The sequence below is a fragment of the Notolepis coatsorum genome (assembly GCF_963971535.1).
Source record: "Notolepis coatsorum genome assembly, chromosome: 9".
Classification (NCBI taxonomy): Eukaryota; Metazoa; Chordata; class Actinopteri; order Aulopiformes; family Paralepididae; genus Notolepis; species Notolepis coatsorum.
Genome location: NC_140173.1, coordinates 39,820,212 through 39,848,113, shown reverse-complemented (window position 1 = coordinate 39,848,113; position 27,902 = coordinate 39,820,212). Strand labels below are relative to the sequence as shown.

Below are 27,902 nucleotides of genomic sequence, written 5' to 3'. Positions count from 1 at the left end.
TGGAGGATTGACTGATTGACAGCCCTTGACATCCAATACACGGAGGTTGAATATGATTGGCAGCCTTGCAAATCCAATCAGAGATTGCTGCATTGCAAAGTCAAAACGGGTCCAGCTGCAGGTACGGAGGATAGGTTTAGCTCGGGCCAATCTCAAGTTTCTCAAGTTTCTTTATTAGTTGTCATACAGAAGTACAGAATACTTTTATACAAAATGTAACATGAAGAAGCATTTTTGTTGTATGACAACTAATAAAGAAACTTGAGAAACTTGAGATTGGCCCGAGCTAAACCTATCCTCCGGACCTACAGCTGGGCCCGTTTTGACTATGACTATGTGAAAGTTGTTGTTTAGTAGTTAGTAAGCTGTACAGCTATAACAAGTCAAGTCAGGCTAAATTAAACTTTGCGCCAACATTAGGACCGAAGTATAAACCAGCAACTGAGCAACATGAAGAAGTGGACTTATGCATCTGGATCAGAAAAAACGTTGTGGATGAAAAAGTAAGTAGGCTACAGTGTTTGTAAAAGCTTGTATGCTAACAGTAGCTAGCCAGCTTAGCCTACATCACAATGATAATCACCAAGCTAACTTACTGTACACACTGTAGGGCTGGGCAATTAATCGAAACAGAATCAAGATATCGATTCATAGACCTATGCAATCTCATTTCTAAGTTATGACTATTTTTCTTTTATAATTTTTTTTTTTTTTTTTTTTTTTTTTACTTTTTAAATGATTTTATCTGTGTTGAATATGATTTGTGGAACTCCCTCTGGTGTTGTGGTCGTGGTATTCACTGACCTTTGGGAAGTATTTCGACATGCACATGGGTATCTTAGTGGTGTAGTGTATCTTGTAGACCAGGCCCATTGCAAGTTGCTGTACTCTGTCGTCTACTCTAAGCCATCCTAGGTTGTCAAAGTGGACAGGGGTGAGGTGGGTTTTAGGAGTAAGGTCAAGCAGTAGTCTGACCAGTTTGTTTTGTGATGTTTGTAATCTTGTTTTTAGTGCCTTTGAGGTGCTTTGGTACCATGAGGTGCAAGCATAGTCGTAGTACCCTTGAATGAGTGCTCCTGTTAGAGTCTTCAAGGTATTCTTGTTTACCAGAGAGGAGATCCGGTACAGGAATCTAGTTCGTTGGTTGACTTAGTTTTATTACATTGGATCCCATTTTGTCACAGGAAAGATTTGCCTCTATAGGATGGAACCCAGGTAGGTAATTTCATCTTTCCTTTTAAGATAAGATAAGATAAGATATTCCTTTATTGATCCCCTTGGGGAAATTCAGGCATCATAGCAGCATGGGGGAAGGGGGGGGGGGGTACAGGTAGTGAAAACAACACAAGCAGTGTAAACAAATGGGTCAATATAATTTACTATCTAACTAACTGAAATATACATTATTCATTATTCACAGTATCACAGTATCCACATAAGGTGCAGTATGCATAAGGTAGTGTTATTGTCCTACTTGGGTTCCTATTAGTTCTAGGTCGATGTCTAGCAGCAGTCGCTGCCCACTGTTGTGGAGCTGATGGCCACTGGTATGAAGGACTGTCCGAGGCGGTTAGTTGAGTGTCGGGGGGGTATGAGTCTGTGGCTTCCTTGTCACCTTCACCTAATATGTTTTGATCTGGTCAGGTGCGCTGTCACCTAAAATGTTTTGATCTGATCAGGTGCGCTGTCACCTAATAATTATGTTTTGATCTGGTCAGGTGCGCTGTCACCTAATATGATTTCATCTGGTCAGGTGCGCTGTCACCTAATATGATTTCATCTGGTCAGGTGCGCTGTCACCTAATATGTTTTCATCTGGTCAGGTCCGCTGTCACCTATGTTAATATGTTTTCATCTGTGTCCACAGACCACTGACACACAGTGGGGGATGTTTTAAAAATATTATTTAATATATAATATAATATAATAATTTGTGCTTCACCTAAAAATTTGGTCAGCAGCCTCCACTGCACTCCACTCAGAGCTCCAACGGTCGGGTACCCGTAGTATAGGAATTATACTTACCTCGGACATTGTGGCATTGATATTATAGTAGTCACCGGAGATCTGTGTTCATATGCTATGTATGTTTTTGCTATTAATATTAAAGTGATTATTGAACTGGTATCACTGTCCCCTCGCAGTTAATGGAGTGTCCGCCATTTTGTGTACCTATACTGTCTGGCTAATTAATATTCTAGTAGTGATCTAATCTAAACATTTAAATACAGTCAGGGTTGTGTAGCCCCTTAGCTACAGACGCCGTAAGGCGTCTTTGAGATAAATATTTCATATTTTTGTCATGGTATTCATATGTCACTCACAGAGTCTTGGGTGATGCTGTCTGGGCCATCACAACTCTGCAACGCTTCAATACCGCCACCTCGTGGCCGATCGACGAGTTGCCAAACCGGAAGTGGCCGGAAGTGCTTGGTCCATCCCCTATTTTCGTCCGGCCACTCGCTTACCGTCCCAGGACTCAATACAGACACCGTCAATATGAATCTTTGCCATAACTCAATAATCAACATGTTTTGGACGTGTATTAGTAATATACAAACCGGAAATGGATCGCATCGATCAACATCCCATAATAGCGATCTTTTTGCTCCAGTGTGATCGCCCAACGGTAAGAGGAGACTGACGTGAGTTTCAGCGTTTTTCTTTACCATTTTCGATATAAACTGCTCTGATCAATATATCCCCCTTACTACATGAATCATTTAACGTCGGTCATTGAATTATAAACGACCCCCCCCCCCCCCCCCTCCGGTCACCCGCAGATGACCAGTCATGACGTTTAGGACCATGTACAGTTGAAATTTTTAATATAACGTTGATCGGTATCAAACTGCATTTGATCATCTAATATATGCATTTATGGCTATATCTCACGTTCTATGAAATACAGCCGAAAACGATGAAAACATATTTATACTCTAGACGGTATTTTAGTATGAATGTGTGAATGAAAAAGTAAAACGTTCCTACATCTTGAACGATAGATAATTGATGTTGAATGGGCCATAGTAATGTCAATTTAGGTTATAGCCCTGCAAAGAAGGTGAACATCTCCATAGTAGACAAATAGCGCTGACAGAGAGGCTACAAGGATGGATATAAGCTCCGGCAGAGAATGGGTTAACAGCAAAAACAATAAAATCCTCATTATGACTGCAGTTTGGTTCAGATTTCTTGAATGTTTTTTTTCCAAGGGTGGAGCTTCCTATAGGCACCAGATGGGGGCGCCAAAAGTTGCGCCCAGCAAAAAATAAAAAGGGGTGAAGATTGCCTAGAGGTCACTAAAGCTGCTGGGTCTGGCCCTGGGTTTTTCTGATAACACGTTGCTACCTAGGGTTGGGCACCGAAAACCGGTTCTAATAGGAACCGGTTCCTAACTTCCGGTAAGTAACATATTTGAATTTCGATTCTAAATTTCGATTTTTTTTTTTTTACTTTTTTTTTAAACTTTTTTTTTTTTTTTTTTTTTTTTACTTTAATACCCTAGTTACAGTACAGCAACCAAATTAAACTGTATCAAGTCAACTGAAAATGTGAATAGTATGATTTTCTTTTTGAAATAAAAAAAAAAAAAAAATCTCCTTCGAAATAAGCTGTGACCTGTTTTGACCTGCACCTCAAAGAATCGGAATCGAGAATCGTTTAGAACAGGAATCGATATGGAGAATCGGAATCGGAACCGGAATCGTTCAAATCCAAACGATGCCCAACCCTATTGCTACCTTGTCCTTGAGTGAAGCCTTAACTCATTAGGGACTCTGTTGATCCTCCCTTTTAGCATAATGTTGATTTTTTTTTTTTTTTACCCTTGTGTAGGGTTAAAATACAGTATACATCTGTAAATATACCTTGCCTCATCTTATTAGTTATACCGCTGGCCAGTATGGCTTACTACTACCATAGTGTATTTATACCTGTATCACTGTACATAATAATACTGTAACACTGTACATACATCAGGTTATCATTATTACTCAGTAGTACTCGTTTATATATATTCCAGTTTAATCACTTGTTAACCCTTTCACTGCGACACGACAGAAGGCTAGCCCTTTACTATCACACAACCGACGGTGATGCTCCATCATTAGCATCATTAGCTCCGCGGAACCTTCTGTATTGTCACAGTGAAAGGGTTAACCGGCTGTCGTGTGGCAGTGAAACGGTTAAACTTAGTACTAGTATATAGTATTCCTTGCGGACACAAGGGGTCCTCGTTCCTCTACGACTGGGCTTCAGTCCAAATTAATGAATGAATGAAAACTTTATTTAACAGATGGCAGAATGGGTACAATACAGTACGGCTCAATACACACAATTGTTAAGGGGATGCAGACCAGAGAAAGACGTTTGTCTTGTTTACATCAGGGTCCCCCATTTTCAATTCAATTGACCTGTCTCAAACCCTGCCCCTTTTCTTGATCCTCCAATCACAACTGTCGCTTACCTCGGACAAACCAAGTTTGTCCGAGGTAAGCGACAGTTGTGATTGGAGGATCAAGAAAAGGGGCAGGGTTTGAGACAGGTCCATTCCAATGTCCTCTGACTTGGTTTGTCTATCCTCCAAGAAGACAGGTCAGAGCCGGTCAGTGATCTCCACTGAGTGGAGACTGATATGATATGTCTGTTCATACTGTCTGCATATAATCCTTTTTACATATCCAGATATTACTGCAGCTGGCCAGTATAGTGTCTTTATACCTGTATCACTGTGCATAATAATACTACAACTCTGTATATGATTAGCACTATTAGAATAGAATAGAATAGAATAGAATCTTTATTGTCATTGTTGGTAACGAAATTGAGTTTAGAGCATCACCACTGGCATACAAACATACTGAATATAGCATGTGCAAAATAATAATATAATATCAATGTCCCAATGTCCTCAATAATAATAACATTACATGCAATGTCCCAAGTGCAATAGTGCTAGTGCAAATAAATAGTACAGTGACAGTTCAGTTGAGTTAATGGATGGGGGGGGGCACGTTGGCTTGCAATGGATAGAATAGTGTATAGTGCAGCAATGCAAGTCCGGTTCACAGTTATTGTTGTAATCTGTAGAAGTGGGAGTTATGTCACCGGGGGTTGGGGAGGGGGGTGCGAGGGGGGGGGGGCAAGTTGATGATCGTTGAGCAGCCTGACAGCCCGTAGATAGAGGCTGTTGGTCAATCTGGTATTACTCAGTAGTACTCATTTATATATGTTATACCCAGTTTAATCACCTGTACATTGTATATTTACTATTGTACTTACATTTGAACTCTGGTTGAATGCCAAACGTATTTTCATGTACTTGGGCTGTATGATGACAATACAATGTAATCCAATCTAGTTCAGGGTATATTATTATTATTATTATGCAGATGATTGACGGCACATGCCTGGGCAGAGTCCAGATTTGCTGACCGTCATGAATGAACAGGATTAGTGACAGTGGTTGCGCACATCACCGAGCAGCCAATGGGAAGAGCGAGCGTGTGTCCAGGGAGGGCGGGTCTTTATCTGGTCGCAGTTCTAAAGTAACAGGTCAGTGTCGCCTGATATCTGTTGAGACAAACAGCAACTAGCCGCGTCAGGAACCGCTCCTGGATCTTCATCTCCTCCTCCATCAGTGCGTAAATGCGCGCATCGTTGCTTGTTGGCACAGACTTGTTGGACGCGGCTCATCTCCTTCAGCATGCTGCCGGGTAGGAAGCTCTGCGCGCCGGGGGGGAGAGAGGGAGGAGAGCGCCGGGTGGGGGAGAGGCTGCAGGCCGCCCTGGCCGGATTACAGGAGCTCCGTCTCCTCAAGGAGAAGCACAGCGACATGGTGTCCTGGGCGCTGAGGATGGACCGAGAGGACACTGTACCGGCGGCGGTGTGTTCTCCTCCCGCTGCCCTGCAGACCGGCTCCGGGACCGGGACGGGGGCGGAGGAGCAGCGTCTGGAGGCGACACTGAGCGCACTGAAACAGCAGCTGGTAAGGAGAATGAATGATTGATTGAAAACTGTATTAACAGATTGCAGAATGGGTACAATACAATACGGCTCAATACACACAATTGTTAAGGGGATGAAGACCAGAGAAAGACTTTCGTCTTGTTTACATCAGGGTCCCCCGTTTTCAATTCATAGAGATAGAGATCAGGTCGGGAAGGGTTTTCGTTTCAAAGTGCTCAGCATTATAGCTTATCCGTGTATAATAGGACACTTAATTATTACATATAGGCCTACTAAACACGGGCACGGTTCTGCAATCAAAGGTCCTGAGATGTTAAGACATTGGCTAATTATATCTATCTGTTCTCTCAGTGAGTTGTACTTTTATTATACCACGTCTTTTGAAATGACGAAAACAGGTGTTGTGCCGAAAAAGGAGACTGCCTGCCGAAATAAGACCCCCCTCCCCCCTAATGCAGGAGAGCAAAGTCTGACATTGACCCAATTCGATATTCTTGCGAGACCCCTAATTCTGCTGCTAACCATATGCCTAAAGATATAAACATAAAAATACATATTGTTGCTATCCAGCCTCTCTGTTGTAAACAGTAATATTCAACCTCTCTGTTGTAAACAGTAATATTCAGCCTCTCTGTTGTAAACAGTCATATTCAACCTCTCTGTTGTAAACAGTCATATTCAGCCTCTCTGTTGTAAACAGTAATATTCAACCTCTCTGTTGTAAACAGTAATATTCAACCTCTCTGTTGTAAACAGTCATATTCAGCCTCTCTGTTGTAAACAGTAATATTCACCTCTCTGTTGTAAACAGTCATATTCAGCATCTCTGTTGTAAACAGTAATATTCAGCCTCTCTGTTGTAAACAGTAATATTCAACCTCTCTGTTGTAAACAGTAATATTCAACCTCTCTGTTGTAAACAGTAATATTCAACCTCTCTGTTGTAAACAGTAATATTCAGCCTCTCTGTTGTAAACAGTAATATTCAACCTCTCTGTTGTAAACAGTAATATTCAACCTCTCTGTTGTAAACAGTAATATTCAGCCTCTCTGTTGTAAAGAGTAATATTCAGCCTCTCTGTTGTAAACAGTAATATTCAGCCTCTCTGTTGTAAACAGTAATATTCAGCCTCTCTGTTGTAAACAGTAATATTCAGCCTCTCTGTTGTAAACAGTAATATTCAACCTCTCTGTTGTAAACAGTAATATTCAACTTCTCTGTTGTAAACAGTAATATTCAACCTCTCTGTTGTAAACAGTAATATTCAACCTCTCTGTTGTAAACAGTAATAACTCATATTCAACCTCTCTGTTGTAAACAGTAATATTCAACCTCTCTGTTGTAAACAGTAATATTCAACCTCTCTGTTGTAAACAGTAATATTCAGCCTCTCTGTTGTAAACAGTAATATTCAACCTCTCTGTTGTAAACAGTAATATTCAACTTCTCTGTTGTAAACAGTAATATTCAACCTCTCTGTTGTAAACAGTAATATTCAACCTCTCTGTTGTAAACAGTAATATTCAGCCTCTCTGTTGTAAACAGTAATATTCAACCTCTCTGTTGTAAACAGTAATATTCAACCTCTCTGTTGTAAACAGTAATAACTAATATTCAACCTCTCTGTTGTAAACAGTAATATTCAGCCTCTCTGTTGTAAACAGTAATATTCAGCCTCTCTGTTGTAAACAGTAATATTCAGCCTCTCTGTTGTAAACAGTAATATTCAGCCTCTCTGTTGTAAACAGTAATATTCAACCTCTCTGTTGTAAACAGTAATATTCAGCCTCTCTGTTGTAAACAGTAATATTCAGCCTCTCTGTTGTAAACAGTAATATTCAACTTCTCTGTTGTAAACAGTAATATTCAACCTCTCTGTTGTAAACAGTAATATTCAACCTCTCTGTTGTAAACAGTAATAACTCATATTCAACCTCTCTGTTGTAAACAGTAATATTCAACCTCTCTGTTGTAAACAGTAATATTCAACCTCTCTGTTGTAAACAGTAATATTCAGCCTCTCTGTTGTAAACAGTAATATTCAACCTCTCTGTTGTAAACAGTAATATTCAACTTCTCTGTTGTAAACAGTAATATTCAACCTCTCTGTTGTAAACAGTAATATTCAACCTCTCTGTTGTAAACAGTAATATTCAGCCTCTCTGTTGTAAACAGTAATATTCAACCTCTCTGTTGTAAACAGTAATATTCAACCTCTCTGTTGTAAACAGTAATAACTAATATTCAACCTCTCTGTTGTAAACAGTAATATTCAGCCTCTCTGTTGTAAACAGTAATATTCAGCCTCTCTGTTGTAAACAGTAATATTCAGCCTCTCTGTTGTAAACAGTAATATTCAGCCTCTCTGTTGTAAACAGTAATATTCAACCTCTCTGTTGTAAACAGTAATATTCAGCCTCTCTGTTGTAAACAGTAATATTCAGCCTCTCTGTTGTAAACAGTAATATTCAGCCTCTCTGTTGTAAACAGTAATATTCAACCTCTCTGTTGTAAACAGTAATATTCAACCTCTCTGTTGTAAACAGTAATATTCAACCTCTCTGTTGTAAACAGTAATATTCAACCTCTCTGTTGTAAACAGTAATATTCAACCTCTCTGTTGTAAACAGTCATATTCAAATTATCTGTTGTAAACAGTAATATTCAACCTCTCTGGTGTAAACAGTAATATTCAACCTCTCTGTTGTAAACAGTAATATTCAACCTCTCTGTTGTAAACAGTAATATTCAACCTCTCTGTTGTAAACAGTAATATTCAGCCTCTCTGTTGTAAACAGTCATATTCAAATTATCTGTTGTAAACAGTAATATTCAGCTTCTCTGTTGTAAACAGTAATATTCAACCTCTCTGTTGTAAACAGTAATATTCAACCTCTCTGTTGTAAACAGTTATATTCAACCTCTCTGTTGTAAACAGTAATATTCAGCCTCTCTGTTGTAAACAGTAATATTCAGCTTCTCTGTTGTAAACAGTAATATTCAACTTCTCTGTTGTAAACAGTAATATTCAGCCTCTCTGTTGTAAACAGTAATATTCAGCTTCTCTGTTGTAAACAGTAATATTCAACCTCTCTGTTGTAAACAGTAATATTCAACCTCTCTGTTGTAAACAGTAATATTCAGCTTCTCTGTTGTAAACAGTTATATTCAACCTCTCTGTTGTAAACAGTAATATTCAGCTTCGCTGTTGTAAACAGTAATATTCAACCTCTCTGTTGTAAACAGTAATATTCAACCTCTCTGTTGTAAACAGTAATATTCAACCTCTCTGTTGTAAACAGTAATATTCAACTTCTCTGTTGGGGGTAGAAGACGTCATAAATCAAGGTTCATGGCAGGGCCACGGGACTCCTGGCTGAGGCTTTAATCATTAACCGATTTAACGGCGCTGGAAATATAGACTACTGGCGGTGAGACGTGGCTTTAAGTTCACCCTGTTTTTTTTCTTCTTTTTTCTCTCGGAGGTGGACGTTTGATCCCCTTTGTGTCACTATACGCCCATGACCCAAACTCTTTCCTTGAAGACATTGTAAGTTGGACCGAATCGACCGTACGATGAGGCATCTGTGACAACCTGTGTGACTGGTTCCACTTTTTCTCAATGGCAGTAACCATTTGCAAATGTTTTTTTAAGGGATTAAGGTGCTATGCATATAAATCTGCATGCATTTATTCATGTTGTCCCACCACAAGTAGTAGACTTCCTAAATGGATTTCCTGCCAACCTGTCACTACACAATCCAAAGGTGTAGAGGTTCAAAATAACCCACCAGAACATTCTGAACGAATGCCTTGTGCAAACAGGTTAAGCCAAAGAAACGTGCGTAATGACCTTAACGGGTTCATTACTTTATTTATTTAATTATTTCATTTTTAAAAAGAGCTCCCAATCAAAAAAATAATAAGAAGACAAATTGGTCTCCTCCACATTCCAGTTCCCTGGATCTCAGAGCCTCCCGTGTGCGAAGAATGTCGCCGGTTTGGAATCAACAAGTAGAGACCGAACTACACTGACATGATAATGGGATCTTGTTTTCATTTGACCTCAGATAACCACTCTGCTGTAGACAGACAGGCCCGGCTGGCACACATGCGCACATACACACACACACACACACACACACACACACACACACACACACACACACACACACACACGCAGTCACACACACAAACGCATACGAATGCGTACACACACGCCCCTCTCACCCCCCTCCAGTGGTTTACTCAGTAGCCCAGTGCTCAGCGGGGGGGCTCGGCCGGCTCCTCCTCAGGTTAATCATCAGCCATCTGCCCTCTTTGTTGTTCTAGTGTCTGGATGTTCTCCTCTGTCCTCAGCATGACTGCTCCATAAACAGCTGTTACAGACCAGACTGGAGGGAGTAGGCCTGCTCCCAGTACATAGAATACCCTTTACATACCTGTAGATACTATATCTGTACATAATATCCCTTACCTCTACTCGTACTAGTACAACCTAGTCCCAAAGGTCAGTGAATACCACGACCACAACACCCGAGGGAGCTCCACAAATCATGTGAAACCCAGATTTGTCTCAAACAAGGGACTAAATACGTTTCGCAATTATGCCACATCAATGTGGAACGCCCTACCTAAACAGCAACTTGTTCCTGTTTGCGGACGACTCAGCCCTGCTGGTCTCTGACAAGAACAAGTTACAGGTTGAAAAAGCCCTCAGCTCGGAACTAGGCAAAATCTGCATATGGCTCGCCGACAACAAACTATCATTACACATGGGCAAAACAGAGTCCATTCTCTTCGGTTCAAATAACAAACTCAGCAAGACCGACGGCTTCTCGGTTGCAGTGGGTGACAATATTATCACAAGGAAAGATGAAATTACCTACCTGGGTTCCATCCTAGAGGCTAATCTTTCCTGTGACAAAATGGCATCCAATGTAATAAAAAAAGTCAACCAACGAACGCGATTCTTGTACCGGATCTCCTCTCTGGTAAACAAGAATACCCTGAAGACTCTAGCAGGAGCACTCATTCAAGGGTACTACAACTATGCTTGCACCTCATGGTACCAAAGCACCTCAAAGGCACTAAAAAACAAATTACAAACATCTCAAAACAAGCTAGTCAGACTACTGCTTGACCTAACTCCTAGAACCCACCTCACCCCTGCCCACTTTGACAACCTAGGATGGCTTAGAGTAGACGACAGAGTACAGCAACTTGCAATGGGCCTGGTCTACAAGATACACTACGCGACCAAGGTACCCATGTACATGTCAAAATACTTCCCAAAGGTCAGTGAATACCACGATCACAACACCAGAGGGAGTTCCACAAATCATGTAAAACCCAGATTCGGCTCAAACAAGGGACTAAACACGTTTCGCAATTATGCCACATCAATGTGGAACGCCCTACCTAAAGCTGTAAAGGAATGTGAATCACTACCCACTTTCAAAAACACTCTCAAAAAACACCTACGTGAGACTGCAATTCGAAACTGGCCCCTACAAATGTCCTAACCTAGTTGTACAGTAAATGACCAAGTAAGGCTTTGTCAGTATTCCAATGTACAGTGTAAAATGTGTGTGTGTCCCCTACCCAACCCCCCCCCCCCCCCCACCTCCAATGTACAGCCCTCACCCAACCCCACCCCACCCACCCAACCTCCTCCAATGTACAGTTTCTACGCCAAATGTATATACACTCTTTTTCTGGACACTTTTGTATCACAAACAGTACTGTATTTGCAAATCTGATATGTCATAAATGTATAGATGTAGCAGTACTGTCTATCTGTATGTCATGTATGTCATATATGTTATGATGAATTGAAAATGGGGGACCCTGATGTAAACAAGACGAAAGTCTTTCTCTGGTCTGCATCCCCTTAACAATTGTATGTATTGAGCTGTACTGTACTGTACCCATTCTGCAATCTGTTAATAAACTTTTCAATCAATCAATCAAATTCAATCAATTTCAATCAAAAGCTGTAAAGGAATGTGAATCACTACCCACTTTCAAAACCACTCTCAAGGAGCACCTATGGGAGACTGCAATTCTAAACTGGCCCCTGTAAATGTCCTAACCAAACCCCCTCCAATGTACAGTAAATGTCCTAACCCAACCCCGTCCAATGTACAGTAAATGTCCTAACCCAACATATATTGATCTATTATCAATGATCCAATAGGATCGATGCAACCTAAAAAGATCGGTTCATATTGCGATACTCTTATTTTGAAAATCCCCTGGAGCATATCCGCAACAACAATATCTCCGCATAGACATTACACAGCATAGCTCCAGAGTCCGCCTATTTTGCGACCAGAAATAAGTGCCTGCTGTTTTATTCCACAACGGGTCAAATGCATCTAACATGCTTTGCATCCTCGCCATTCCTTTATGCCCACGTCGCGTTAAAGACCTAAATTAATGTTACGTTAGCGTAAGCTAACTAAGCTAAGCTAACCCTGATCAGAGCCATAGAGAGAACAGCAGAGTGGGGACTTGGGAGGGGGGGGCATTCTCCCTTTCTGTGTGTGTGTGTGCGTTTGGAAATACCAGATGAAGTCAAGAGTATATTATATTTATAGTAAATTTACTGAGGATGGACAGATAATGTTGATATTTAAACTTATAAAATACAATACATAATGAATGTATTCATGATCATCATGCAGCATAAAACAATTGTAGGAATCGTTTGGGAGAGGAAGGGGTTTTAGGTTGCGTGTTGTGAGTTCCAACATTTTTTACTTAAAGTTTAAAGCTCAATATATCAAAACGTGGCACTTTACAGTGAACAGGAGGTCTATTTGTATTAAAAACAATAGATTGTTTTTCATTTAAATGTCTGGAAGAGCTCAAAAATAAAAATGTCATGATATTTCCGTTGCCTTTTTTGAGTTGATCTAAATGTTACTGATTCTGTTAAATGGGCATATAATATCGTCTCATATCGATCGCAGGCACCTGAATCGAATCGTATTGTGGCAGACTTTGTGATATCAGCAAATATTGTATCATTGTCCAAAGAATCGATATCGTATCGTGATGAAACTGGTGATTCCCACCCCTACCTTGGGCTGTACAAGTAGTCTTCTTAAACAAGTCAAACATCACAATAAATCAAGAACAAAATCCACCATAAAATCCAAATATGCAACACTCCCAGACATTCCCCAACGGAGGTAAGGAAAAACTCACAAAAAACCTAGCAATAGGGAAAACACAGTTTAGTATAATATTGCAGTTTAGCGTGTCAGGATGACGTAGCATAGAGTTGCAGTGTAGGCCAGTATGAGTATAGTAATATAGTATATAGCAGCGTAACATAGAATAATAATTGTATAATACTGTACCAATATGGAGTAGTATAAATAGTATGATTTAGTTATATTATAATAAAATAGGAAATTATATAGTATATAGAGGTATAATACAGAATAATACATTATATAAATATATAGCTGTGTGTGTGTGTGTGTGTGTGTGTGTGTGTGTGTGTGTGTGTGTGTGTGTGTGTGTGTGTGTGTGTGTGTGTGTGTGTGTGTGTGTGAATGAATGAACCTAAATATATAGTTTGACTGACAAAATGGGTTTATTTATGTTGATTTAATTTGGTTGTGTTGATGTTTCCATTTTTGCTAAATGGGTATATTCTGTTTGGTTTTACGCAATAAGTCTATCGGTGTGTTGTGTGTGTGTAGGGGCAGGTATATATAAGAATTTTTCTTCTTCCTCTTCCTTTCGGCCATGGGATTTGGTGAATTATATGAATATGTACTGTTGGACTGTGGTAATTCCATGTACGAATAAATAAATGATGATGATGATGATGATGATGATGATGATGATGATTTGCACTCTGGTTGGATGCCAAACTTATTTTCGTGGTACTGTACTTGTGCTGTATGATGACAATACATTTTAATCTATCTACCTACCTAGTAATCTAGTTCAGATTAGAAAATGTATACATTAATAAAAACGTGAGATGCTTGTTTTCCCCCGCCCTCAACCGTAGTAGAACATAGTACAAAGCTATAACTATAAATGTAAACTATAACTATAAACTAGATAAGCTATAAATAAACTATGAACTAGACTATAGACTATAATACACAACGTATATAATACAAGGTATATGTTAGCAGCAGTGTGTAAGTGTAATACAACCATACTGCTCCCGGGAAAATCATTTCTGACAGACGACATTTTGACCCAGTAATCTTTAAATCCTCTCTATCCAACAATACTGCAGGTCAAATTGTAGACTTTCAAAGCAGGTGTGTGTGTGTGTGTGTGTGTGTGTGTGTGTGTGTGTGTGTGTGTGTGTGTGTGCACACCTCCCCCGGCGGCCATGAAGAAGTGTTTGTAAGGTTTGTTGATTATGTGAACCAGTGACCTTTTGTTAGGTCATCGTATGACCTCATCACACAACCTCTTCTCACAGTGGACAAAATCAATACGCTCAAATAAATTCTATTGATTGAGCTTAACTGTATTAATGAATGTGTTTTACATGCGATTAAAGGAGAATCTTAGTTTTTTTTTCAAACTGGACTCTCTGTTAGCCACTGTTGATTCCCACCAACGTGTCCACACTTAAGTGTGGAGTGTTGGTCTAGGTTTCAAATAACCAAAATAATCCTTTAAAAGCACAGACTTTCATATTGTGTGATTATGCAGGATTCACATTTTGATTAAATTTGTGTCAATGCTCCCAAAACATAATGCTTTATGGGTAGAGCAAGGCACTAACACTGCCAGGGTTAGGGGTTCCATCCCCAAATCATCCACAGACAAACTACAAATGGTCCAAAATGCTGCAGCCAGGCTACTCACAAGGTAAAAAAAAATCATGTCACATCACTCCCATTCTGGTATCCCTGCACTGGCTCCCGGTACACTATAGAATTCACTTCAAAGTTCTCACTTTCACTTTCAGAGCACTCCACGGTCAGGCCCCTATCTACATCACTGAACTCATCCATCCCTACACCAACACCCGCTCACTCAGATCTGCCGATCAGCACCTCCTGGTGGTCCCCAGGTCCAGGCTGAAAACAAGGGGTGATCGAGCCTTCGAGGTGACAGCACCAAGGCTCTGGAACGCTCTCCCCCTGGACCTGTGAACTGCCCCCTCTGAAAACTCTTTTAAAAAACAACTAAAAACACATTTGTTCAGACAGGCCTTTGGTCATACATAGCCACTATTTCTTGTCCTCACTGTTCCTATAGTTTTGTTTTTTAATTAGTGACTCATGATTTTATCCAAATTATTTTATTCTACTATTTTTTTATCTGGTTTCACTGTTTTTTAACTGCTGTCTGTTGTTTATTTCTGATTTTGTTTTGTTGTGTTTTTTTTTAATATTAAGCTGTAGTGTAAAGCACCCTGTGCATTCGTGCTGTGAAGGGTGCTATATAAATAAAAGTCATTCATCCATTCATTCATTCATTCATTCATTCATTCATTCATTCATTCATTCATTCATTCATCCCATGTATAATTCAAAGAGCAAGGCACTAACACTGCCAGGGTTAAAGTGGGTGTGGTCTCTGTGTTAAAGTGGGTGTGGTCTCTGTGTTAAAGTGGGTGTGGGCTCTATGTTAAAGTGGGCGTGGTCTCTGTGTTAAAGTGGGTGTGGTATCTGTGTTAAAGTGGGTGTGGTCTCTATGTTAAAATGGGTGTGGTCTCTGTGTTAAAGTGGGTGTGGTCTCTATGTTAAAGTGGGTGGGGTATCTGTGTTAAAGTGGGTGTGGTCTCTATGTTAAAGTGGGTGTGGTATCTGTGTTAAAGTGGGTGTGGTCTCTGTGTTAAAGTGTGTGTGGTATCTGTGTTAAAGTGGGTGTGTCCTCTGTGTTAAAGTGGGTGTGGTCTCTGTGTTAAAGTGGGTGTGGTCTCTGTGTTAAAGTGGGTGTGGTCTCTGTGTTAAAGTGGGCGTGGTATCTGTGTTAAAGTGGGTGTGGTCTCTGTGTTAAAGTGGGTGTGGCCTCTACGTGTTAACGTGGGTGTGGTCTCTGTGTTAAAGTGGGTGTGGTCTATGTGTTAAAGTGGGTGTGGTCTCTGTGTTAAAGTGGGTGTGGCCTCTCTGTGTTTCAGTCCCGTCTGCGTCGTCAGGACGTCGGCCTGAAGACTCACCTCCAGCAGCTGGACCAGCAGATCACTGAACTGAAACTGGACGTCTGCAAGGCTCCTGAGGAACCACTGGAGAGCGACAGCAGACCCAGCTCAGGTCAGCATACGCACACGTGAACAAACACACACACACATGAATGGAAGCGGATATGGACCAGCTAGCCTAGTGGTCCATCTAGTGTAGTGGTCCTTCTAGTGTAGTGGTCCTTCTAGTGTAGTGGTCCATCTAGTGTAGTGGTCCTTCTAGCCTAGTGGTCCTTCTAGCCTAGTGGTCCATCTAGTGTAGTGGTCCTTCTAGCCTAGTGGTCCATCTAGTCTAGTGGTCCTTCTAGTGTAGTGGTCCATCTAGTGTAGTGGTCCATCTAGCCTAGTGGTCCATCTAGTCTAGTGGTCCATCTAGCCTAGTGGTCCATCTAGCCTAGTGGTCCATCTAGCCCAGTGGTCCATCTAGCCCAGTGGTCCATCTAGCCCAGTGGTCCATCTAGCCTAGTGGTCCATCTAGCCCAGTGGTCCATCTAGCCTAGTGGTCCATCTAGTGTAGTGGTCCTTCTAGTGTAGTGGTCCATCTAGTCTAGTGGTCCATCTAGCCTAGTGGTCCATCTAGTGTAGTGGTCCATCTAGCCCAGTGGTCCATCTAGTGTAGTGGTCCTTCTAGTGTAGTGGTCCATCTAGTCTAGTGGTCCATCTAGCCTAGTGGTCCATCTAGCCTAGTGGTCCATCTAGCCCAGTGGTCCATCTAGTGTAGTGGTCCATCTAGTGTAGTGGTCCTTCTAGTGTAGTGGTCCATCTAGTGTAGTGGTCCTTCTAGTGTAGTGGTCCATCTAGTCTAGTGGTCCATCTAGCCTAGTGGTCCATCTAGTGTAGTGGTCCTTCTAGCCTAGTGGTCCATCTAGTCTAGTGGTCCATCTAGTCTAGTGGTCCATCTAGCCCAGTGATCCATCTAGCCTAGTGGTCCATCTAGCCCAGTGGTCCATCTAGTGTAGTGGTCCATCTAGTGTAGTGGTCCTTCTAGTGTAGTGGTCCATCTAGTGTAGTGGTCCATCTAGTGTAGTGGTCCATCTAGTCTAGTGGTCCATCTAGTCTAGTGGTCCTTCTAGTGTAGTGGTCCATCTAGTCTAGTGGTCCATCTAGTGTAGTGGTCCATCTAGTCTAGTGGTCCATCTAGCCCAGTGATCCATCTAGTCTAGTGGTCCATCTAGCCCAGTGGTCCATCTAGTCTAGTGGTCCATCTAGTGTAGTGGTCCATCTAGTGTAGTGGTCCATCTAGTCTAGTGGTCCATCTAGTGTAGTGGTCCATCTAGTCTAGTGGTCCATCTAGCCCAGTGATCCATCTAGTCTAGTGGTCCTTCTAGTCTAGTGGTCCATCTAGCCCAGTGGTCCATCTAGTCTAGTGGTCCATCTAGCCTAGTAGTCCATCTAGTCTAGTGGTCCTTCTAGTCTAGTGGTCCATCTAGTCTAGTGGTCCATCTAGCCCAGTGATCCATCTAGTCTAGTGGTCCATCTAGTGTAGTGGTCCATCTAGTGTAGTGGTCCATCTAGCCCAGTGATCCATCTAGTCTAGTGGTCCATCTAGTGTAGTGGTCCATCTAGTCTAGTGGTCCATCTAGTGTAGTGGTCCATCTAGTCTAGTGGTCCATCTAGCCCAGTGATCCATCTAGTCTAGTGGTCCATCTAGCCCAGTGGTCCATCTAGTCTAGTGGTCCATCTAGCGTAGTGGTCCATCTAGTGTAGTGGTCCATCTAGTCTAGTGGTCCATCTAGTGTAGTGGTCCATCTAGTCTAGTGGTCCATCTAGCCCAGTGATCCATCTAGTCTAGTGATCCTTCTAGTCTAGTGGTCCATCTAGCCCAGTGGTCCATCTAGTCTAGTGGTCCATCTAGCCTAGTGGTCCATCTAGTGTAGTGGTCCTTCTAGCCTAGTGGTCCATCTAGCCTAGTGGTCCATCTAGTTTAGTGGTCCTTCTAGCCTAGTGGTCCATCTAGTGTAGTGGTCCTTCTAGTGTAGTGGTCCTTCTAGTCTAGTGGTCCTTCTAGTCTAGTGGTCCATCTAGCCTAGTGGTCCATCTAGTGTAGTGGTCCTTCTAGCCTAGTGGTCCATCTAGCCTAGTGGTCCATCTAGTTTAGTGGTCCTTCTAGCCTAGTGGTCCATCTAGTGTAGTGGTCCTTCTAGTGTAGTGGTCCTTCTAGCCTAGTGGTCCATCTAGCCTAGTGGTCCTTCTAGCCTAGTGGTCCTTCTAGTGTTGTGGTCCTTCTAGCCTAGTGGTCCATCTAGCCTAGTGGTCCTTCTAGTGTAGTGGTCCTTCTAGCCTAGTGGTCCTTCTAGCCTAGTGGTCCTTCTAGTGTAGTGGTCCATCTAGTGTAGTGGTCCATCTAGCCTAGTGGTCCTTCTAGCCTAGTGGTCCATCTAGCCCAGTGGTCCATCTAGTGTAGTGGTCCTTCTAGCCTAGTGGTCCATCTAGCCCAGTGGTCCATCTAGTGTAGTGGTCCTTCTAGCCTAGTGGTCCATCTAGCCTAGTGGTCCTTCTAGCCTAGTGGTCCATCTAGTGTAGTGGTCCATCTAGCCTAGTGGTCCTTCTAGCCTAGTGGTCCATCTAGCCCAGTGGTCCATCTAGCCTAGTGGTCCTTCTAGCCTAGTGGTCCTTCTAGCCTAGTGGTCCATCTAGCCTAGTGGTCCATCTAGCCCAGTGGTCCATCTAGCCTAGTGGTCCTTCTAGCCTAGTGGTCCTTCTAGCCTAGTGGTCCATCTAGCCTAGTGGTCCATCTAGCCCAGTGGTCCATCTAGCCTTGTAGTCCATCTCTGCTTCCGAGCTAGGCTAGCTTGCAGCCGGATAGCTTTCTACTCAACGCACAGAGAGCAGATTAGTATCTATCTTCTTGTCTGACTCTGGAGAAGACGCTAAGCACATTTCCCATGATGTTGGCGTGTTCCTTCAACATGACAGCGGGCGGCTCAGTGGCAGTTGCTGCTCGCTTCAGTGACAGAGCCGCTACCGTTCGGGGAATTAGACGGCGGTCTAATCGGTCATTAGGGTCTTAAGACGTTCTTCTTTTAATCGATTAATTGAGCAATCGACTTTTTTTTTTTTAAACTTTGACCAGTCAGCTGGTTCTTTTAGCGTTTATCGCTTTTTTCTGTTCAAGCATGACCGACAGAAACAGGTTGAATGGGGGTATAGATCGGGGGAAAGACACTCTGAGAAAATACGGCTTGTCCGGGAGTCGACCTCGCTACCCCAGATCCGTGACGCGCACGGTTGTCCCCGACGCCGAAAATAGCGTTCGAGGTACGCGGTGAGCTACTGGAGCTCCCCGAGCAATCGGCTTTTAGGATCGAATGTTTTTAATCGATTAGTCGACGAATTGGCTTTGAGGGTCTTCAGTCAACCAATCCACCGCCGGGGTGTTCTAACCCTTTCACCGCCGCACTACCAAAACGGTTAACCCTTTCACTGCGGCGACACACAGAAGGTTAACCTTTTCACTGCCACACGACAGCCGGTTCGGTGGTGTGATAGTAAAGGGTTAATTGATTATTCGCCCAGTTGGTCGTTAAAGTCTTATGATGTTTCTAATAGATTAGCTGTGCGTTAAAAAAGCTTCCAGCTGAAGTAATGTGTACCTTCTCATTCTATACCAGTCTACAGTCTACAACTGCATTCACTGTAATAACCATAACTACCTACCTCAAACTATATAACTCTGTGATAGCACGTGCAATAATACTGTATATACTGTATATGACTTACTACCATAGTGTATTTATACCTGTTGTATCATTGTACATAATAATACTGTAACACTGTACATACATCATATTAGCATTATTACTCAGTTATAGTGGTGGGGGGAAATACCAATACGTAGTATCGCGATACTTTGTGTGGCGATACTGTATCGATACAAGGACGCCAAGTATCGATATTTTATTATTTATTTATAAAAAATAAAAATAAATAAAAAATATTTGTATTTAAAAAAAAATTGTATAAGGAAGTTGCATTGTTCATTTCAATACATGTAATAGTACAGTAGTCCACACACACACATGCACACATGTGCATTCAGTTAAGTTGGAATATGACTGTAATACAAACAGATTACAGTGTGTCTGTCTGCTTGAGAAAATCCCATTTGCTGCAATAAAAATTATTGAAGTGAGATGAACAGATTGAAAACTTTATTTTATTAGATAAAACATGTTGACAACGTTTTACTTTGCAGTTGAAAAAAGGTAATAAATCGCAATATATCGCAATATTAATATCGCAATACTCAGCATATCGCAATATATTTTGAATCGCAATACTATCGTATCGTGACTTAAGTATGGTGATAATATCGTATCGTGAGGCCTCTGGTGATTCCCACCCCTACTCAGTTACCTTTGCACTCTGGTTAGATACCAAACTTATTTATCGTACTGTATTTGTGCTGTATAATGACAATACATTTGAATGTAATTAGGGGTGCACCGATATATCGGTCGGGTATCGGTATCGGCCGATAAGTGCCTTGTTGACTGCTATCGGCCGATAAGCTCAAATGTGCCGATAGCAGTCGCCGATAACTAACCATCCATTTGTGTAGCGTCAAGACAAAAAAAAAAAAATTCACTCGCGACCTACCTGCACAACGCCCGCCGTCCGCCCCACACACACACAAGCTACTGCATCAAAGTTACTATTTATGATTAACAAGGCATTCGTTTTGTGGCATTAACGTTATATAGTTAGTGTTACACGGACAATAACATCAGCATATTATTATTACCCATAGCAGCAAGGCATTACTCCGAGTCCGTTCATAGCCGGGAGGCAGACGACTAACGTTACTGGTGAAAATGTGATTTACGTTGGAATACTCCTTTGCCAACTTGCTGTACTTTGCTTGCAGGTCTGCAGCCATTATTACTGGATTAAGAATAGCCCCAACTTTAGCCAACGTAACGTTATGGCTAAACCTTTAACATTAGTTAACCCTAGCTTTCGGTTAGCTGTTCAATGCTAATGTAATAACACAACCAAGCGAATCCATCAGAGCTCCCCATCAACACCGCTCTGTCGGGAGGATGGCATTTAAGAAAGTATCTGCTGTTAAAATGACACAAACATTCGTTTTGTGGCATTAACGTTATTATAGTTAGTTACACGTTCAATTACATCAGCATAGTATTTACCCGAAGATAGCAAGCAAGCCGTGCATAGCTCGGTTACATTCCGTTGCTCATTCCGTACCCAACTACACATTCTGCAATCTGTTAATAAAGTTTTCAACCAGACAAATGTATAGAAAGGCTTTGTTTTATTATAACATTTGTTGCAGTAAAATCATTGTGTCTCGTTTGGCCATCCTGTGGAGCGCGCTGGTCGGCGGGCACTGCCGGGCAGCTAACTTATTAGCTTGTTGTGGTTCTGAGTTTGACTCGCATTCTCACAAGCAGATCAATGGCGGCATGCCCCGAAGTAGAAAAATGAATATTCGCTTGGTGGTAAGCAGGAGGTGGGTGCTAGCGGTGTGGCGTAATTGGCCGAATCGACTGTCAATCAAAATGGTTCCATTGCATTGGTTGAAAGCTCTGGTTGAGAGAATAGTATCCCGCTGCAGGCCGCCAGAATGGTTCCATTGCATTGGTTGAAAGCTCTGGTTGAGAAAATAGTATCCCTCTGCAGGCCGCCAGACGATACTGGGAGAGGGATCAGTGATACCATAAACATATTTCTTGATGTTTCCTTTTTTAAGTAAGTAAAGAGGCCTACAAATACAAACACACATACAAATATACAGTAGTTTCATTAAAAAAATTAAAAAAAAATTAAAAAAAAAAAATTAAAAAAAATATTAAAAAAAATTAAAAATACTTATTTTTTGCCACAATTATCGGTATCGGTATCGGCCGATTGTGTTAGTTGAACAATCGGTATCGGTATCGGTGGCCAATTTTCATATCGGTGCACCCCTAAATGTAATCTAATCTCACTCCCCCAGGCTGTATCTGATCTGACGTGTCCCCCTCTCATCCCCTCTCCAGGTTTCTATGAGCTGAGTGACTCCAACTCCTTGTCCAACTCCTGCACGTCCGTCTACAGCGACTGTCTCTCGTCTTCCTCCCAGACCAGCATCTTCCTCCCTCCCAGCAGCCCCGGCACCCCTCACCCCCTCGGACCTCCGTCACAGGCCGACGCCAGCCGCCGGCGCTCTGCAGACGAGACCGCCGTCCAGCCCAACCCCCCGCGGGCCGCCGGGCTCTATCTGGCCGGCGGTCGGATCAGAGCGGGAGTGGAGCGCGGACGGCAGAGACCCGTGTCCACAGGTGAGCAGCGCCGCTCTCCGTCCTGCGTCTCACCTGAAGCATTCAAAACAATATGTTCACTTTAGATATTCATCGCTCATCGTTCAAAAATACAACGTAGATAGTAGGAGTGTAACGGTACACAAAAACCACAGTACGGTACGTACCTCGGTTTTGAAGTCACGGTTCGGTACGGGTTTTCGGTACAGTGGGGGAAAGTTTGGCTTTCCGTGCTCCACTCAGGGGTGATGTAGTGTGCAGTAACTAATTGTACTTGTAGGGCTGTCAACAAATATTCTATATTGAAATTAATAATCGACTTACTGAAACTGTTCGGTACAGATACGTGTAGTACCTTTACACCCCTAGTAGATGAATCTACAATGTGTGTTTTGTAGGTAATTGTCTTTGGTTAGCTAATAGGTTCACTCATAATCCATGCCAACAATCATTTCAGAGTGGAAATACCAATGAGAATTGAGTTTTTATTGTGGATGTTATGTGTTCACCAGGTGATCTCGATAGGATGATGACTATGGGACTGGGCTACCACAAGCCTGCAGACACCAAGAAGTCGCCCCTGTGCCCCAACCTCAGGCCCTCTGCGGTGGATCCTAAGTTCCAGAGCAACCTGGTGTCCCGCAGTGGAACCGAGGTGTACCACTACCCCAGCCCGCTGCACGCCGTGGCCCTCCACAGCCCCATCTTCTCCCCGGGTGGCGACCCCACCTCCACAAGACCCCTGCAGGGACCAGGGCCCCCAGAAGACGGCGGCGTCCACAGTATGGACACGGTCCAGAGGGCCCGGGTGGCAGACGACTCCAAGTCCCCAGGTTACATCGACAGGCTCCTGCAGCGCAGTGCGGCCAAAACCAACCCCCAGAGTGAGGCGGGGAAGGAGACTCCCTCACATGCGCTCGTTAATTCCCAGATGGAGAGCGTTGAGGTGGGAACGTTGCCTCCTGAGGTACCCAAGACCCAGTTCCGTCAGCCCCAGTCCACGTCGGCCCAGGCATCCAACATCATCTCAGCAGACATTGGCGAGAGGAGGCGGTGTATGGTGTACTCCAGCCAGGAGCAGGTGGACCTCAGCCAGAGGAGGCGGTGTATGGTGTCCTCCAGCCAGGAGCAGGTGGACCTCAGCCAGAGGAGGCGGTGTATGGTGTCCTCCAGCCAGGAGCAGGTGGACCTCAGTCAGAGGAGGCGGTGTATGGTGTCCTCCAGCCAGGAGCAGGTGGACCTCAGTCAGAGGAGAAGGGCTCCAGAGGCCTGCCATCGCTACTCCTATCCTGCAGCCCTGAGAGAGTTCAGCTCCAGTGATGTCATCACTTCCACCATCAGTACCAGCGACACGGCCCCGGCGGGCGCTGTAGTGAGAGCTAACTTGGAGAGGAGATACGCGGAGAACACAGAACCGATGGCGGCATCGGAGACGATGGGCCTCGATCGGAAGCCGGTCGCCTCCAGCAGCTTGAAGAGAGAGGAGGGTCGAGACTCTGGGTCTCACACAGCCCACACGGCACCGACTGACTTTGTCCACGCCGAGTTCGTCCCTGCCGGGTCCCAGCGAGTCAAGGTGAGACAGGCCGACCGCAAGACCAAGGCTGTGAGACTGAGGAGGAGGAGCAGTGAGAAGATGAGCAGGGCCTCGAGACACCAGCAGGTCTGTGCCTCCAGCGAGAGGGTCAGGGAGCCCAGCGGTGGAGCCGGCAGGGGGGAGAGACAACCGAGACGTACGGGGAAAGGGAGGATGACTCATAAACTGACCCACAGCCTGGGGGAGGAGCGTAGACACTCTGAATCAGACTCCAGCCTGTGCGGCCCAGGGTTCCCGTACAACCAGAGGATCCGTCCCAAGACACCACCCATCCCCGCCGCTACCAAACCCGGCAATAACCGCCGACCACAGTCCCTGGACGTGGAGCACTCTGCAGAGCAGGGGAAGAGGAGGCAGGCGGCTGCCAGGTGGCTGTCTGAGGTGGAGATCTGTCAGGCCGCGGGGGTTCAGCGGTGCAGAGAGGCGGCAGGGGGCAGGCCGATGGCCCGCGGTGCGACTGCCAGACCACTCTCCGGTCACTTGTCTTCTCACACCTTCCAGCCCTCCATGTCCGCCTACTCCTACTTCAACAGCCTCAACTCCAGATACCCTCCGGCCCCCTTCCCCCCGTCCAGCCACTGCCCGCCCAGGTGCGAGTCCGAGTACTCGGCCGACTGCGCCTCGCTGTTCCACTCCACCATTGCCGAGAGCAGCGAGGGTGAGACGAGCGACAACACTGCCAACCGCTTCGGGGACAGCGAGTCCAGTCAGAGTTACCAGTCCGACTCCGACAGCAGCCTGTCCGTGGACGAGGAGAAGGAGGCGGGGGGGGGTCTGGTGTGGGCCGAGGCCGCTCTAGGACCCGCCTCCGCCGGGCCGCCTCTGCAGCAGCCGCACCGTCCGGAGCCCCTGGCCTGCCGCATCAAGGCCTCGCGGGCCCTGAAGAAGAAGATACGCCGGTTCCAGCCGGCCTCCCTGAAGGTCATGACCCTGGTGTAGTGGAGTGCCCACCCCTGAAGGTCATGACCCAGGTGTAGTGGAGCCCCCACCCCTGAAGGTCATGACCCTGGTGTAGTGGAGCCCCCACCCCTGAAGGTCATGACCCTGGTGTAGTGGAGCCCCCACCCCTGTTGAGGAACTGTTGAAGAACTGTTGAAGATACAGAACAGTGAGGGGAACTGATGAGGAACTGTTGAAGACACACTGAACAGTGAGGGGAACTGATGAGGAACTGTTGAAGACACAGAATAGTGAGGGGGACTGATGAGGAACTGTTAAAGACACACTGAACAGTGAGGGGAACTGATGAGGAACTGTTGAGGAACTGTTGAAGACACAGAACAGTGAGGGGAACTGATGAGGTACTGTTGAGGACACACTGAGAACAGTGAGGGGAACTGATGAGGTACTGTTGAAGACACACTGAGAACAGTGAGGGGAACTGATGAGGAACTGTTGAGGACACACTGAGAACAGTGAGGGGAACTGATGAGGAACTGTTGAAGACACACTGAGAACAGTGAGGGGAACTGATAAGGAACTGTTGAAGACACACTGGAAACAGTGAGGGGAACTGATGAGGAACTGTTGAAGACACACTGAGAACAGTGAGGGGAACTGATGAGGTACTGTTGAAGACACACTGAGAACAGTGAGGGGAACTGATGAGGAACTGTTGAGGACACACTGAGAACAGTGAGGGGTACTGATGAGGTACTGATGAGGAACTGTTGAAGACACACTGAGAACAGTGAGGGGTACTGTGGGAAATGCTGCAGTGTACAGAGGTCTTGTTTCAACCTTAACCACTGTTTAGACGTGAGCAGACAGGCGGTAGCTTGCAACACCAGCACCAGGGATATTTAATGCGACATCCGTAGTGCATTCATCACTCTGTACGTCATTGTGAAAAAAAGAGGCTGTAATTATATACCGCACCCAAAACCAAAAACATGTCAATTCTGTGCATTCTCTAAAGTCATAATGTGTACCGTAATCATAATGAATGACTATCCTTGATTTATATACATTTGTAATATTGCTTTTTGCTTCGATTCGTTGACTTTGAGGGGAAATCTTGGTTTCATCCAATTCTATGTATAGACATTGGGAAATACTGTATAATCATTATTTTTGTACTTTTCTTTTCTTTTTCATTTTGATTTCATTTTTGCACATTGGTTATATCTTTGCATAACTTTCACTGTAGAATAAAATACTATTTAATATACATTTGAGGCATTTTAATGTTTTCTTCCCACATACTTCCTTCAGTGTTGTACTCAGTATATGGTATTTTTACAATATCATCGTCCACAATCTCCTTGCAACAGTATTAACAAATAGCACCATGACAATGCGTTTTCTCAGATAAATAGATACAAAAATACCACGTTATAATTTGTACTGGAAAACCAAATACTGTTATCCCGTTAAAACTATAGATATAAATGTACAAGTGTAAATGAGTACTACTGAGTAATAATGCTATTCTGGTGTATGTACAGTGTTACAATATTATTATGTAGTGATACAGGTATAAAAATACAGGTAGTGCGGCTGTGAAAGGGTTAAACTTCACGTCTAGGAAGATTATGAAGCTAGACAAACTCCTCCCCCGCTACAGATCTCTTCGATATGGAAACAACTGTTTCAGAAGATGTGTCAGCGATTCTTTCATACTCTCTTTATTTAAGCCAGATGTTTGATGTTTATATAGAAAAGTGGTTATTTTCACTGACAAGGACGAGGCCATGGGGTGGGAAAGGTTTGTCTCTGAGGCAGTTTGTACCGCACAAAATAGATACATTACTAATCCACACTGACCTATGATTACCACCAACACTAAACAGTGTTTAGGGCACTTTAAGAGTCTATTCCCTCCTCAGTATCGAACCCCCCCCTCTGTACTCTACCACGCGTACATTCCGGATCTCCCCTCTAGAAAATATTTTGGATTCTCCCAGTTCTGTAAAACAATGCAACACACGGGAAAAGGACATTAAGGAGATCTTCACTATAGGTCCTCTTTAACCCTTTCACTGCCACGCGACAGCCGGTTAACCCTTTAACTGTGACAATACAGAAAGTTAGCCGCGGAGCTAATGATGCTAATGATGGAGCATCGCCGTTGGCAGGGGTGTAAAGTACTTGAGTAATTGTACTTCGTTACAATACTTAAGTACTGTTTTGGGGGATTTGTACTTTACTCGAGTATTATTAGGTTTGTATACTTTATACTTTTACTCCATTACATTTCAGAGAAAAAAAACACATACTTTTTACTCCTTACATTTAAAATGCAGACCCACAAAGTACAAACCTACAGATCTCGCAGGTACAACTATTTTAATTAGTATATTTGAATTGTTTATCTGGCCAAACTAACGTTAACATTATTAATCCTGCGACCGCAGGTAAACAGCCAAGCAAATCCCCATCAATGGAAAATGAACCCGCCCATACCCATGCTGATTGGTCCTTGTGCAAGACTAGAAAGCGGGGATCTTTGAATAAACACCTGCTATCAGAAGAATAGACAGTCAGAGTGACAAGCCATAGAAGATGGCCACAATGAGTGATGAAGAGGACGAAACGGTCGGCGACGGCGTGGATGGACAAGACGAGCATCCATGGCCCTATCTACATAAAAAATACATAGTTCAAGGACTCCAACCTTATAGTGTTGTTGAGTTGCCATCATTCAAAAACCTGATAAATGGTTTGCGACCAAGCACTAACGTCATTACGAGGCCCACTGTCCGCTCGAAGATCAGCAAAGCTGCTCAAACCATGAAAGAGAAAGTCACTGCTGCTATGAGTGAAGTTGAATGGATTGCGACAACAACAGATTGCTGGACAGCCCGATGAAGAAGTTTCATTGGGGTAACCGCTCACTGGATCGACACTGAAAGCTTTGAAAGGTGTTCTGCTGCAGAAAACTGAAGGGCTCCC

General features: G+C 43.6%; 1 protein-coding gene across 1 annotated transcript; it reads left to right on the top strand.

Annotated features, from left to right (window-relative positions):
• The first annotated feature begins 5,761 nt into the window (after positions 1–5,761).
• On the top strand, positions 5,762–26,117 carry dact2 (dishevelled-binding antagonist of beta-catenin 2). Its single transcript, XM_084321602.1, has 4 exons — positions 5,762–5,989; positions 16,089–16,221; positions 22,151–22,432; positions 22,924–26,117. Exons 1-4 carry the CDS (start codon positions 5,837–5,839, stop codon positions 24,945–24,947), a joined length of 2,592 nt encoding a protein of 863 aa, XP_084177728.1. The 5' UTR covers positions 5,762–5,836; the 3' UTR covers positions 24,948–26,117.
• The last annotated feature ends 1,785 nt before the right edge of the window (positions 26,118–27,902 follow it).